The following is a 14,883-nucleotide window of genomic DNA, read 5'->3' as shown; positions in this document are numbered from 1 at the left end:
GCCGGTACCGATGAGCCGGAACGCCCAGTACAGTCGGTGGGTCGTTCAGTCACTCAAGCTGTTCTCTTACGAATCGAAAGGCATTCAAGTCGCTGTTGGACCGCGACAAGAGTCGGATCCCGACCCTGGGGGTGGGGGTGCGCGTGCGCGTGCTGCGATCGTCGATTAGACCGGAGGGAATGCGTGCGTTTGACAAACCGATCAACGCGCTCCCATGCCGCGGAGCCCCGTGGCAAAGCCATGCTACGCCATGCGGCTGATGGCGCCCATGCGCCGTGGAAACGAGACGAGGCGGCACTCGGCACTCGGCAGGGACGGGGGCAGGTGCGTGTGCACGCAGACGCCGACGCGGTTTTACCAGCCGGCAGGCAGGCAGTCTGAGCTCGCTCGCTGGCGGTCGGGGTCGGGGGATACGACCGGGTCCGCCGCTCGCGACCACCCGCCCGCGCACGTCACCTAGCTCCCCGCTGCGCTGCTGCGTCTGCGTGCGTGCGGTGCTCCGTGGACTTGTCCCCCATGGCCCCCGTCGCCTTCATCGCAGAGCTCCCAAATGTTTGTCGCAGAGCTTTGCTTATATATTCACACACCATCCCGTTCGATCCTTCGTCTCCATCTCTGCTCCATTTGCCCCAAAGATCACGAAGCGTCCCCAGAATCCAGCTCCATTCCAAGGCGCGCGCGACGATCGGGAGCGACGACCTATGACTCTGCGGTCGCCACCGGGGGCAACCGATCGGAATGCCGTCGCCGTGTCGCCCAAGCTCCTGACGAGCCCCGGCAGCGGCAGGGACCTCGGCGACGCGCCCGCCGCGAGGTCGCCCAAGCTGCTCAGGAGCAACTCCTCCAAGAAGGTGTCGGCGGCGAGCAGCCTCGAGCGGGCCATCCTCAGCTTCAGGACCTGGGAGCCCGACGCCGCCGCTTGCCCGGCCGCCTCCCGCGCTCCAGCCGATCATGTCGCGCCGCCGCAATCGCCCGTCCGCCGCATCCACGGCGCCAGGCCGGGGCGGCTGGCCCTTGGCCCCCAGAGCCCCCTCGCCGCCGCCCGGAGTCAGCAGGCGCCGCCCGACGACATGCGCTCGCCGCTGCACGACGCGGCCGCCACCACGGTGCAGAAGATGTTCAAGGGCCACCGCACGCGCCGCAGCCTCGCCGACTGCGCCATCGTGGTGGAGGAGCTCTGGTGGAAGCTCTACGACCAGGCGTCGCTGGACCGCAAGTCCGTCTCCTTCTTCGCGGGCGGCAAGCAGGAGACGGCGGCGTCCCGCTGGGTCAGGGCCGGCAAGCGCATCGCCAAGGTCGGCAAGGGCCTCTGCAAGGATGACAAGGCGCAGCAGCTGGCGCTCCGCCACTGGCTCGAAGCGGTAACCACGCAAGCCGGCCGGATTCCCATTGCCTTTCATTCTTTATCGATTCATGCTCACCATCTGTATCTGTGCATCCATGGCAGATCGACCCGCGGCATCGCTATGGCCACAACCTGCATCTCTACTACGACATCTGGTTCCAGAGCTCCAGCACCGAGCCATTCTTCTACTGGTGCGTGTGCGCATAACTCATCTCATGCCATGTGTTTCTTCTCCTCCTCCTGCTTACTGATTGGAAATTCCTGCCTCTATCTGATCGGCCGATCAGGCTGGACATTGGAGCCGGGAGGGAGATCCATCACCCGAGCTGCCCGAGGAGCAAGCTCAACTCGCAGCTCGTCATGTACCTCGGAATGGTGCGTCACCGTCACCGTTGCCTCATTCAATCCATCCACAAAAGTCGTTGCATCCATCAGTTTGTTTTCGTCACTGACTGACTGAAGACTGTGAACGCGATCGAATGAAAATTCAGAACGAGCGTGCCGCCTACGAAGTGGTCGTGGAGGGCGGGAGGCTGGCGTACCTGCAGAGCGGCCTCCCCGTGAACACCACCGACGAGTCCAAGTGGATCTTCGTGCTCAGCACCAGCAGGTCGCTCTACGTGGGCCAGAAGAAGAAGGGCCAGTTCCAGCACTCCAGCTTCCTGGCCGGCGGCGCGACGTCGGCCGCCGGGAGGCTCGTCGCCAAGGACGGCGTCCTCAAGGCCATCTGGCCCTACAGCGGCCATTACCTCCCCACCGAGGAGAACTTCAACGAGTTCATCAGCTTCCTGCAGGAGCACCACGTCGACCTAACGGACGTCAAGGTATGCTCTCTCTTTCTCTCTCTATTGTTCATTCTCAATGGTCAATGCAACCACTTGCATTGGTCTGACGACGAATGGTCATTCAGAGATGCTCCGTGGACGACGACGAGTACCCGTCGCTGAAGCGGAAGCAGACCTCGGACGTGGAGGCGGCGTCGCAGCAGGAAGAAGAGCCCAAAGAGACGGCGGGCCCGGCCGCGACGGCGATGGCAGAGGAAGAGGCTGCCGAGGCTCCGCCGGAGGCAGCAGCGGACGAGACCAGCGGCCGCGCGCTGGTGAAGTGGACGAGCGGCGCCGGCGCGCGCATCGGCTGCGTCCGGGACTACCCGGCGGAGCTGCAGAGCCGGGCGCTGGAGCAGGTGAACCTGTCGCCAAGCAGGTCGTCGGCGGCGCCGCCGCTGCAGCCGTGGCCGATCCCGTCGCCGCGCCCTAGCCCGCGGATCAGGCTGTCGCCACGGGTGCAGTACATGGGCGTGGCCGCGAGCCCCGGCGTGCGGCCGCTGAAGCAGCAGTGCCTGGGCATCCGGCCGCCGACGGTGCGCCTCACGCTGCCCAGCAGCAAGACCAGCAAGAGTTGATTAACCGTCGATCCATCACTGAATTGATTGATTAACCGTTGCTTTGTTTTTTTCCTTTCTACGAAGTTCTGTAGTAGGTACTGTAGGTAGCACTGTAGCAGGAGTTGTACATTAAGGCCTAGTTGGCCAATTCGGGAGATGCAAAATTACTGTGCCAGCACTGTAGCACACTGTCGCGTTTCGTTTGTATTTGTGAATTATTATCCAAATATTGACTAATTAGGCTCAAAAGATTCGTCTCGCAAAGTACAACAAAACTGTGCAATTAGTTTTTAATTTCGTCTACATTTAGACCTTGTTTAGTTGGCAAAATTGGGAGTGCCAAAATTAATGTGATGGCACTGTAGCACACTGTAGCGTTTCGTTTGTATTTGTGAATTATTGTCCAAACATTGACTAATTAGGCTTAAAAGATTTGTCTCGCAAAGTACAACAAAACTGTGCAAATAGTTTTTAATTTCATCTACATTTAGTACTCCATACATGTACCGCAAGTTTGATGTGATGAGGAATCTTCTTCTTGCATAGTGCCAAAGTTGAGAGTTGGGGGTGAACTAAACAAGGGCTTAGTACTCCATGCATGTACCGCAAGTTTATGTGATGGGAAATCTTCTTTTTGCATAGTGTCAAAGTTGGGAGTTGGGAGTAACTAAACATAGCCTAATTTATTTCTTTGTAACCTTCGTTGCTTTTGTTCTTGATCTGACCTCAAAGTAAGAAGGTGGCTGCATACACAGTAGAGCCGCCCGGCGTGTACAGACGTAGCTAATTAAGAATGAGCTGATTTATTGATAAAATGCTCGCAAAACATTTGCATCTTTGCTAATTATCAAAATTAATTGCATAAGTCACAGCTAATGGATGACTAGAACCCATCAATTTTAATTAGTCTATGATTAACTCATGTTAATTAGTATTGAAACATTAGACTAATTTTTAGTCGGGAGGTTCCAAACGGGGCCTGAATTGCTCCTCGTTGATCTGAATGAAGAGTCATCTCTCAAACTATCACTGTCTGCTCTAGTCAATCAAGACTCAAGACTAGCAAGGACAGTACGGAACGCCTCGTTGAACCATCAAATCAGTAAGCCCGGCGGCGTTCGAGGCCTCAACTCGGACGAACCAGTTCATCATCGTTCTCTCGGATATGGCAAGTGTTGGCGCTAAGGAAACATGAGTTTATCTGCCGAACCACATATTGGTCATTTTAGATTGGTTCTCGCCAAACCTAACTAAGGTCTTTAGTTGCCAAAGTTTGGAGGTGCCAAATTACTGTTACAGCAATGTAGCACACTGTAGCGTTTCGTTTTTATTTGTGAATTATTATCCAAACATTGACTAATTAGGCTCAAAATATTCGTCTCGCAAAGTACAACAAAACTGTGCAATTAGTTTTTAATTTCGTCTACATTTAGTACTCCATGTATGTACCGCAAGTTTGATGTGATGGGAAATCTTCTTTTTGCATAGTGCCAAAGTTGGGAGTTGGGGGTGAACTAAACAAGGGCTAAAAATGAACTATGCTGCGAATTTCCGAAGACAAACTCATCCCGGTTGCATGGCACCCCTCATCTCTCCTTGTTTGTGAACAAGAACGACAAACACGGCAGGCGACTTGACAAAAAAAAAACGGAAAAAAACTGAGCTTTTCTTTTGACCAGCAATGCAGCATCAGAGAATGTGAAAGAAAAATCTCAAGGCACGTGCCGCCGCGGTCAAACGCTTTCGGATTTTGGGCCTTGTTTAGTTGGTCAATTTTGGAGATGCAAAATTCCTGTTCCAGCACTGTAGCACACTATAGCACTTCGTTTGTATTTGTGAATTATTGTCCAAATATTGACTAATTAGGCTCAAAAGATTCGTCTCGCAAAGTACAACAAAACTGTGCAATTGATTTTTAATTTCATCTACATTTAGTACTCCATACATGTACCGCAAGTTTGATGTGATGGGGAATCTTCTTTTTGCATAGTGTCAAAGTTGGAAGTTGGGGGTAACTAAACATGGCATTGGTTCCGTGCGAAACCTTTGAATCGCTTCGCTTTCTGTGACGCCAACGCCGGGCATAGGCATTAGCGATGCCAGGCACATCGGCACGTCCATGGCAACTACTACCAGTGCTTGGTCTCTCTTACCCACCGGCCCAGGCCTTTTCACCGCTTGGCGTGGCATTGGCTGGCCTTGGTCATTGCCAACGCAGCAGCCTGCATCAACAAAATTACTAACCAAACCTCCAGGAAAGTTCCTGGTTACTGCAACGGACCGACCGACCAATGGCCACATCGTAATCAACCATGTCAATCAACCTTCAACCATGGATGATGTTCGATCCCGTCAAAAAACATGTACATTTTCCTCCGAGCATTCATTCGCCATGTAAGATTATTTGCAGCAACCGCGCGGCTTACAAAAAGACAAGTGTTAACCTATGACTACATTCCTATAGGCTAAGAACACCACAATTTCAGATCTGTCACAAGCAGCATTAAAATCTCAGAGCCCAGGCAAAGGCATGGCAGCTGCCGAATCGAATCCATAGCTGAACCAGAGCAAGCGCCATAAAAACCTTCCCAAATGTTCAAGGCTTTCCCAAGTGGCCATTGAATTCCAAAGCAGCGCATTACATCAAATGCGAACCTGCACAAATCTCTCGAGAATACACCACCGTTCCGTGAAATTAAACAAATGCCAACCTGTACAACGGAGGCTAAGCATAGCCATTGACAAAGTTTCTAAGAGCCAATCACCCACCGCGCTTAGGCTCAGCTCACCCAAACCTCTTATTAACCAGCCGCCCCTCAGTGCTTCCATCTCAGCTGCCGGTAGTACATGGGAGCATCATATGGGGGGCAGCGCACCGATGATGCATCCTGTCATGTCCCAAGGGATGAGGCTAGTAGTGAACCCTGTCATCACCATCGAAATTTAGGCCCTGCATGCCCCTGATAGTGGACTCGTAGTTCTTCGGGTTAGATGAGTGGCGCCTGCCGGAAGACGAGCGCCTGCTGTCCGAGGAGTCAAGCATCTGGGGGCTCCAACGTGGAGCTCCTGACCTCTGGAATGCCCCTGGGCTTGCGTCAGTAGTTCGACTACGCGTTTGCTCCGCTTCAGTGCTTGGTTCTCGGCTACTGGAGACAGCAGGCCGCCTTGACGATCCGCTTGAACGTCCCAAAAAAGTCGAACTGGAGAACTACATGTCATTTAAGGGTCAGATAATACATAGCAACTTTATATACACAAATGCTCCGGAGTCCTCCACTTTTCTCATCACACAGCAACATCAAACAACATGAAAATATCTAACAACTCACCACAGCATCTTTCGATGTCGATTGCTCATGCCGAACAGGGGACTTCTGCTTGGCTAGGCTGCCAGCATTTATAGCTGGTGGTGGAACCTGCCGTCGCGTCGGGTCCATGTCTGACCACCCACTTCTCCTTCCCTCTTCATTGCCTACATAAATTTAGCAGACAATCAAAATTACATAGAATTCCATAGGTTCATAATAGAACATAATAAGCACTAACCAGCAAAAAGAAATCATTTCATTACCACATAAATGCTTTAAGGTTATAAGGGTCTTGGAGCAATGCAACACATAGTTAAAGACAATAGGTCCAGACAATGTAATTAGTTTCTACCTTCACGCCATTACTGTAATTTTCTAACTGAAAACCTTTTTACAAATATACCTAAGTTTCCCAATGAGCCTGATATATTTGATCTGCCTACAGACTGATTCACTGGACATTATTAACCAAAAAGACCGGTAAATTAATGAAAGGATGCTTAAAATTTATCTTTTTCACAAAAGAAACAGAAAGCAAGATAGCATCTGAGTTCTAACATGAGATGGACATACAGCACTACGCAACTATGTATGAATGGTATTGCCTGCTTAAATAAGAATTCATGAGCTTCGGACCTGAATGTCTATTATTGTTTGCCACAGGAGCCATCCCAGAGCTTTGTCCTACCGCTGGAACCTAAATAAGTGGTTATGAGCAAATAGTCAGACAAAAATTCCCATGTGTACAGCACTGCAACGTTGAAGGCAGGCAACAGGGTGAGAATTTGATGTACTGACAATTGCACGTGGGGGAGCACTGGTCATCTGTGACTGTTGGTACTTCAGAATTGTCCAGTCAAAAACATAATCAAACTGAAAGCCTGCGACGGGAAACATAATTTAGCATTTTGCACCACTGAGACTCATAAACATTGTTCAGTCCTCTATAAATATGAGTGTATTAACAAAAATAAAACAGTAAACCAACCTTCTCGAATAAAAAGGTCTCTGAACAATCTCTTCAGATATTGATAGTCTGGCGCATCTTCGAAACGTAGTGAGCGGCAGTAATGGAAGTACGAAGCAAATTCGGTAGGATATCCACGACAAAGTGCCTGCAATTGATGGAACACAATAAAAACCAATACCGGTGGTTTAAACACTGTTTAATTCTAGATAATAATTTTTTACCTCAGTTGAAGTAGCAATTTTCCTTTCGCTGATCTTTTCGTACTTCTGTTTCTTGTTCCCAGCTTTGAGACCCTGCCATGGAAGGCTGACAGTAACAAAACTACATATTAATACATATCACAAAGTCAGAGATGACACAATGAATCAGGTTATCTTAAACAACCTTCCTCTCAAGAAGTACATCAGTACATATCCAAGAGATTCCATGTCATCCCTCCGGCTTTGTTCTATGTGAAGCAAAACATCAATAATGATATCAAAATGAGAGGATGCAGAAAGGCAAGAGAAATTTGCCAGGAATCTGGAAACTGCATGCCTCGAAACTATGAACCACCAGATAAAGGAGTCAACATTGACCATTAAAATAAAACCTACCAATTCCAAGGTGGGTATTCACACTTGCATATCTTGCTGTTCCAGTCAAGTTCTTGTTCTCTCTACAATTAAATAAAAAAGATTTGAATATTCGTATATTTTAAATGGAGGTGATGTCGAAATCATACTAAGAGAATATGTTCATTATTTGAATTTCTAGATGTACATGGTGCAAATCTCAACCATTAGCATAAAATAATTACGTACCCAGTGTGGCAGAATCAGAACTATAGCAGCACAATATATCGTCGGGGATATTATGGAGTGGGTACAATTCTTTTACTTCAAAAATGGAATGGGTGGAAAGAAATATGAAGTTATACAACTATTTTGAATAAATAAGTACATGTTTACCTGTAAGGAATGTGCTGGTGTGTTGATGTATCTCTGTACTTCTTTGCAAGTCCAAAATCTATAGCGTAAACCTGTACAGAGATCAAAAGCAATTATTAAGTGCACCTGCTATTAAAACACGTGAGTCAAAGCAGATTGCAGGAATATAACTAATCACCTGGTTTGCCCTTTTCCCGAGACCCATGAGAAAATTGTCTGGCTTGATGTCTCTATGCAAGAAAGACTTGGAATGGACAAACTCAACTCGGTTGATCTAAAAAAAATACAGGAAATTAATACTACACACAATTAAATAAAAGCAGATGAGATTATGTTGGACAGAAATAATGCTTCATGGAAACTTGAACATAAAATATAGAAAGCAAGTAAACGGAATAGTGAATTAGTCATGTCTTAATGATGCAGCATACCATTTGATCAGCAAGCATCAAAACAGTTTTGAGGGACAGCTTCCTGTTACAAAAACTGAAAAGATCTTCAAGGCTTGGTCCCAGTAAATCCATAACCAAAACATTATAATCACCCTCAACACCAAACCACTTAACATTTGGAATTCCAGCTGCACATGGAACAAAATGTGAGTATTACCCATCTCCAAAGAAAGACAGCAAATAAGGTGAAATGAAAATAAAACAAAGTTTGTGTATTACTTCCTCCTTGAAGTATTCTGTATAATTTTGACTCATAAAGCAATTGAGGATGTTTTGTCTTGACATTTTCCTGGATAAAACATTATAAACAACAAGGTTTGTTATCCATCCATGCATGAAGTCGACAGATGGAAACAATACAAAGATACCAAAAAAAGCCTAACACAAATTTCATAGCATAGCACCATATATAATCCATTACTGCCGCAATTAAAATCTACAGTTAGAAGTCAAGCGATGAATTTTTTCTTGAGCATCATGCATATGTTCCATGTCTCTATATCTGATAGTAAGCCAATGAGAATTTAACTCCAACAGCTAAACAAAAGTTTGCTGGCCGGCATACCTACATTCTCAAGCTGGTTCTTAGTTATATGTATATGTATATGTATATATTACCAATCATGTGTGTTAGAAAAATAAATTAACAAGTGAGTTAGGCAAGCAATAGCTGCAGAAAAAACCAAATGAAGCAATTGTTTTCACAAGCATGAAACAAACAGTTCCTACATGAAACACATAACCCGACCAGCGCACCCTAGATCAGAATTCTTATTTGCCCAGGTAAAATTGCAAATCACCCTAGATCGCAAAATCAGGAAAAGGATACTGAGAAACTCACCAGCTTTATTGCGACCTCCTCGTTGGTCTGCACGTTGGTACCTGCACACCCACACACAGAGACCCAGGCCGACGGGAGGGGAAAAAGTTCATCAGACGCTGGTAAAGACGGGGATTTTGGAACCAAAACAAGATCTTTGAGCATAATTGTGCACGAACCGAGGTAGATCTCCCCGAAGGAGCCGCTCCCCAGCTTGCGGCCGACGCGGAACCTGTTGCCGATGCGCGGCTCCATGGCTGCTGCAAGCGCGTCGGTGGAGACGATCCCGGGAATCAACAGATGCAGACGGAGCCTGCCATGCGGCAATCGAATGGATTCAGTCTGATGCTCCGGGGGATCCGGCTAGGGCTCGAGTGGATCGAAGTGGGGGGATTGGGGATTTCCGCTCTCCTTTTTCCTCTTTCGTGCTGCTGGTGTCCTTATTTTCTCGAGCACGGGGCCGGTTGCTCGGCTAAAAGGAGAAATTACTGAGAAATCGAGGTGTCCGACAGTAAAGATGGCTAACGAAATGGGCGTCGCGGTTTGGTGCCCCTAGTTTCCCTTTCTCCTCTGCCCTATTGGACCTGACCTTCACAGTTCTCTCCCCTCTTGTCTCTTTGGATGTGACCTCCACTTTTGTGTTTGCAATGCTAAATTGGGAAACCACTCTCGGTGATAGACGAATCAAGTAATATAGTAAAGATCTAGATGCATTGTAGCGGTATATTTGTACTTACACTATCCATCGATTAAATTTTCTGAAGAAAACTGCTATTACACTCCATAGCTTGTCTAAATCGTCAAATAGTTTCTCCTTAATATAGTTCATTGACGGCTGAAACCTGAAATCATATAGTCGAAAAGAAGTGAGAGGATAATTCATCGAAGTTGTGGAGGGTAAAGAGGTACGAACAATCAGCACACTTTGGAAGGTAGGACAACAATAGTGGTGAAGTGTGAAAATAGAGAAGAAAATTAGTAGCTATGATGGTTGTCGATGGTGCCTTTGACACGCCGAACAGAGTTGCGCATGAGACTGAAAGTATCCGTGTCGCAGAAGAGAAGCACGAGTTGCTGTAGGTGGGCTCGCGCCGGTACTATTATTCCTCCTCTTCTTTGCGCCTCGGCTGGAGTTTGGTATTTAGGGTTGTTGGAACTGAGTTCGTCTCTTAGGCTTAAAAGGAGATCTTAGGGCGGCGAAGGACCAGCGGTGGCAGTGGATTGTGGGCGGGATGGCGATAATAGAAGGTGATGGAGGATAACCGGTGGGCCGGTGACTGCGGCGGGGTACGGGCAGCTGCCGGATTAGTGTGGGAATGGAGGTGGTGACGGATCTGGCGGTGGGAACCACCGGATAGGAGGAAGATAGCGAGGGGGCTCCTCGTGGGCCGTTGTGGGCCTTTTGTAACAGCTCGCCACGCACTCACGCGTGCTGCTTCTAACAACGCCCCTTTGACAGGTATTGTAGCCAATAGAATATGCAGTGTTGCTAATAATATACAAGAAAATTTGGCGTGGCTGTTTAAATATTATATATAACGGGGCAGGAATCACGTGACACGTAATACTCACGAGGCTCCAAGTGCCATTAGTTGAGAAATGCAGTGTACATTTGCCATCCGCTTATTTAATCTATACCACACTTGTAACTACATCCTGTCATGGTATCCATAGCTTTAAATGATTTTTGGATATGCCTCACGTGATTTGTTATAAACTAGTGACAACCTAATGACTAGGCGGCGGTGAGAGATGAGACAAGAGTTGCCGAAATTCGCTAATGTAGTTTTATGTGCTCGTTTTGTTACCTAGATAACACTTTAAACATATGAGGTGCAAGTTGGCACACTAGTACAAGTGGAGCACCAATTCGAACTCACAAGCATCCATGTAGTAGCACGCCCATGATATATACAGGTTGAGACAGTGAAATCGTTCCATGGTCCAAACGCAATCAGGGTCAAACTGAATCAAATGAGGAACAAAACATGCTAAGGATAGTGAGAGGTGCAAGTGGATGAACGTGCTGCTATTAGATAGACAACGTGGGCTTATCATCGAACCAGGCTCATCTCTTTCTCTCTTAGACTACCCCCAATGTCGTTAAAGTAAAAAAAGAATGGCCAGCCCACTTCATGCCGATGCTAAGTGCAACAGCTCACAGCTGCTATCTATTTGATTCGCTATATCATACATAGAAAGAAATACATACAGTTTATACGATGGGCCATCTATTTAGTTGTTTTTTAATTCATCCATGGACACATAAATCATGGTGATCAAGTATAAATTTGATCTTTGGAACTATCTTGATGCTTGCACGAGAGAAAGCATGATATATTGCAAATCTGTTGACAGTTACAAAAAACTATACCAATGATGCCCGCACACTACTTCGATTAGATAACAACGCATACTATGATACTAGTTTCTGAAGACACCAAAGACGTGAATAATTGAGAGGAGAAGCTGCAGACCGCCGATTTGCTAGTTTGCTGCTGCTTGGTTCAGCAAAGGAGATGGCGTGCCTGATTGATTCGGCAAAGGAGATGGTGATGCTGATGCTTGGATTGCCTGCTTGCTTGCCTCCGGAGGAGCAGGGATTGAAGCTGTGGAGGAACAAAGGGAAATCGACGGGGCTTCTTCTACTCGGTGTCGTGGAGAAGAAAGAGCGGAGAGGAGAGATAGCTGCGAGCAGCGGCAACTGGGGAGCAGCAGGAAAGCCACGCCCGCGAGCCTACAGCCGTGCGGCCCACGGTCCTCCATGCCGACCTCGACGACGACGAGGTCTTCCGGGCTGGGCAAGTGGTCCACAGGCGGCGGCAGTACAGGAGAGCGGAGGGCGTGCTGAGCAGAATTGAAGGAGCAGCGGCAATAGCGCCGCAGTGCTTTGCCGCAAAGGAAAAATGGCGCGAGCGCATCGGATCCGCGGCATCGTCGACGAGCTGCAGCTGCTCATACAACGCGCGCTGGGATTCGGCGGCTTGCTTCGGAGCACGGGCCTACGCCGTCGACGAACGAGGCGACGACAACAATCTCTTTCTTCATTTAACGAGGGCCACGTCAACCGAGTTTGCTGAGCTGGAGGCTAATAGACGGCTGCCGTCTCGCCGTTGTATTTGCCCTCATGCAATGTTTAACACCAATGTCAAAATACCTGTCGGCCCAAATGTCAAACCAACCACTCCCCCGTCTGCTTCATTGTGCTATTTGAGAAATACTCCGATGCATTTAGATGATTCACGGGCCTCGTTTATGATTTCAGGAGCGTTTCTAGTGGCGTGTACGGGTACTTGAACCTTCTCTCTCAGTTAGTGGGTTGTCTTATGGCTAGTTAGCTTTTGTTAAGGGCAATTCCAACCCATAATGTCTACAAGTAGTGTCTATGTTGCCGCATAAGTAAGACACTACTTTAGAAACTACACTTTATAACCTAGTGGGTCTTTAATAAATGCATCATCCCTCCTCTCCACATATCGTATTTGTTCTTTTATTTATCACGAAGACACTATCATCTCCCAATGCAAAATTTAATAGTGTCTATGCATAGGTTCTCGTATTGAAACTAGATCTTGCATGAGACCTAATTTCTTCCTCTCCCCATTCTCTCTCTCTCATTTAATATGGTGCCATATAAGCTAAAAGTCTCATGTGGCAGTGCAATTAAAGCTATAGAAACAATCCTAGATGGAGGATTGTGACTAGCTTCGTGATAAGAGCTTTCTTCCTTGGTCGTCTCTATTTATCCCTTTCTCCTAATTCTCTTAACACAACACGCTTTGATAGCTGTAAAGAACTATACACATGCCATTTATCAATATGAAGTTAGCTAGTAATGAAAAAGAAACATTAACACTGCGTAATTGGATTCACCTAGATGGTGGAATCTAACTTTTGTAACATTTGGCTCATCCAAACCCCCTTACTTTTATATTCTAACTTTTAGTGGAAATTATCCCAAAATACCACTGATCTACCCTATATCCCACTCTCGATCCACAACAAGGATGCTAGTGATAATTAACTTTGAAAACATCAATCTAGCACTATAGTTATGAATCTAAATAGCTCCAGCTTTCACAATCCGATTTTCATAATTGAAGTTGAACCTAGACAGAGTCTATATTTGGAATAAAAATACTTCATTCGTTTCAAAATGTAGGTCATTTTAGCTCTACACATAACTTATATCTAAGTGTATGTTAAAAATTATATAACTAGAAAAACTAAAATAGTCTACAATTTGAAACGGAGGGAATATGTATCACCTGAGAATGAGGAGAATATCTTCTTGTGATAATACTAATGAGCATGTTGTAGCATACGACGTGGCTCATTCAGTGGCCATACACATTACTAATAAAACTTTTTTTAGGGAAGCTAAGCTGCACCTGCACCCACAGGCCGACGTCCATGGTCCTTCGCTCCTCGCGGATTTGCTTTGCTCGGCCTACCAAGTCAATTCTTCTTTTTTTTTTTGATCCGTTTGGCCTGACTCTTCTTCCTTCCTCGTTATCTGCTAATCTTTCTTTCGAGCTCCGTTCGTGTTTTTTTATGTTATGCGTCACTGCCTAGTTACACTGGTCAGGTACGCAATGTCGTTGGGATTCCCTTTCTCCTGCTGCCAAATCAAAGCATAGAGTACGACTCAAAAAAAAAAAAGGGAAAAGTTTGATGGATGTCTCTCCCAAACAAGCAGTGGCCAGCAGAAAAACGGACAGAGCTTGTCATTTCGGACGCAAAGCAAACCGGTGCAGGCCCTAAAATACAGGTAAGTATTATCTTGCATTATTTGCAAACCAAGTTGACATCCCTTGCAAAAAGCCGTTGCGTAACTAGCTCAACTCTACTCGATCTGTTTACATGGACAAGGAGAAAAAAACTCAGCGTTGCTTGGAGCGTACTGTAGCATAGGCGGATAGCAAGCAAATCTGACAGCTGGAGGCTCCAATGCTGTCTGTGCTCCACCACCACGGAGTGGACCCCACTCCCCCAACCATGGCCGATGGAGATGCTTCCATCCGACGTGGTGGCCCTCGGATATCCGTACCCTCCTATTTTATTATACCCACAAACCTAGCAGAAAGGGAAAAAAGTTCAAAAAAGATCATGTGGGTCCCAATCTAGAAACTATCGAACCTTTTTCTTGCATCCCTAAATGCAACACGTCCCCCCACCGTAGCCAGCGACAACATAACTTTTTTTAAGCGCTTATGCGTAGCACCGGTGCTTGCAGCTCAAGGTTGCAAGTATCCTAGCTATGGGGTATTTCGTCCCTTTACTTATTTTTAGCACATGTCACATTAAATATTTAGATACTAATTAAGAGTATTAAACGTAGATTATTTACAAAACCCATTACACAGATGGAGGCCAACGGCCAGCTGATCACTATACCTGCTTTGTTCTTGAATAACTGTTGTGAAGGGCATATGTCAATCCCTCAGGTTGTATTCGTTAGGGAGATAGAGGTTGGTTCGTCGACAAAAGATACAATGAGTAATCTGATGCCGTTTTTATATGTATAGAGACTGAACCACTATGGACTTTTGGTATAAGATACGTGTAGAAAAATAAAAATGGAAGTGACAGTATAATCACAGGTTAACTTACTTTCATCGTAGAGAGTAAGCATGAGTGCACTCCCCAGCGTCAAGGGTAGGGTATAGCAGGGG

General features: G+C 46.8%; 2 protein-coding genes across 3 annotated transcripts; one reads left to right on the top strand and one right to left on the bottom strand.

Annotated features, from left to right (window-relative positions):
- Positions 1–615: 615 nt before the first annotated feature.
- On the top strand, positions 616–2,966 carry LOC101766348 (IQ domain-containing protein IQM1). The gene is made up of 5 exons (XM_004963480.4): positions 616–1,361; positions 1,448–1,536; positions 1,633–1,720; positions 1,837–2,169; positions 2,256–2,966. Exons 1-5 carry the CDS (start codon positions 702–704, stop codon positions 2,745–2,747), a joined length of 1,662 nt encoding a protein of 553 aa, XP_004963537.3. The 5' UTR covers positions 616–701; the 3' UTR covers positions 2,748–2,966.
- A 2,243-nt stretch (positions 2,967–5,209) lies between these two features.
- On the bottom strand, positions 5,210–9,706 carry LOC101755509 (casein kinase 1-like protein 2). Of its 2 annotated transcripts, none has more exons than XM_004960937.4 (14): positions 9,388–9,706; positions 9,230–9,270; positions 8,608–8,677; positions 8,368–8,516; positions 8,115–8,210; positions 7,958–8,028; positions 7,604–7,665; positions 7,392–7,455; positions 7,229–7,313; positions 7,026–7,152; positions 6,836–6,918; positions 6,674–6,734; positions 6,059–6,201; positions 5,210–5,929 (listed from the first exon to the last, which is right to left on the bottom strand). In XM_004960937.4, exons 1-14 carry the CDS (start codon positions 9,461–9,463, stop codon positions 5,873–5,875), a joined length of 1,185 nt encoding a protein of 394 aa, XP_004960994.1. In that variant the 5' UTR covers positions 9,464–9,706; the 3' UTR covers positions 5,210–5,872. The 2 variants fall into 2 exon arrangements, with proteins under 2 accessions (XP_004960994.1, XP_004960993.1); XM_004960936.3 differs by having other exon boundaries at positions 5,210–5,937; positions 9,388–9,705.
- Positions 9,707–14,883: the final 5,177 nt, after the last annotated feature.

The sequence above is a fragment of the Setaria italica genome, chromosome III, assembly GCF_000263155.2.
Source record: "Setaria italica strain Yugu1 chromosome III, Setaria_italica_v2.0, whole genome shotgun sequence".
NCBI classification, from domain to species: domain Eukaryota; kingdom Viridiplantae; phylum Streptophyta; class Magnoliopsida; order Poales; family Poaceae; genus Setaria; species Setaria italica.
This window is presented reverse-complemented; position numbering and strand designations above follow the sequence as displayed.

Bases quoted from the DNA above. Each gene is read 5' to 3' on its own strand.
- LOC101766348 (XM_004963480.4), top strand. From the start codon at position 702: ATGACTCTGCGGTCGCCACCGGGGGCAACCGATCGGAATGCCGTCGCC. The intron at 1,721-1,836 runs GTGCGTCACCGT...ATGAAAATTCAG, and splicing joins TCGTCATGTACCTCGGAATG to AACGAGCGTGCCGCCTACGA. The intron at 2,170-2,255 runs GTATGCTCTCTC...ATGGTCATTCAG, and splicing joins TCGACCTAACGGACGTCAAG to AGATGCTCCGTGGACGACGA.
- LOC101755509 (XM_004960936.3), bottom strand. From the start codon at position 9,463: ATGGAGCCGCGCATCGGCAACAGGTTCCGCGTCGGCCGCAAGCTGGGG. The intron at 9,271-9,387 runs GTTCGTGCACAA...GTGGGTGTGCAG, and splicing joins CTTCGGGGAGATCTACCTCG to GTACCAACGTGCAGACCAAC. The intron at 6,202-6,673 runs GTCCGAAGCTCA...AAATTTATGTAG, and splicing joins AAACAATAATAGACATTCAG to GCAATGAAGAGGGAAGGAGA.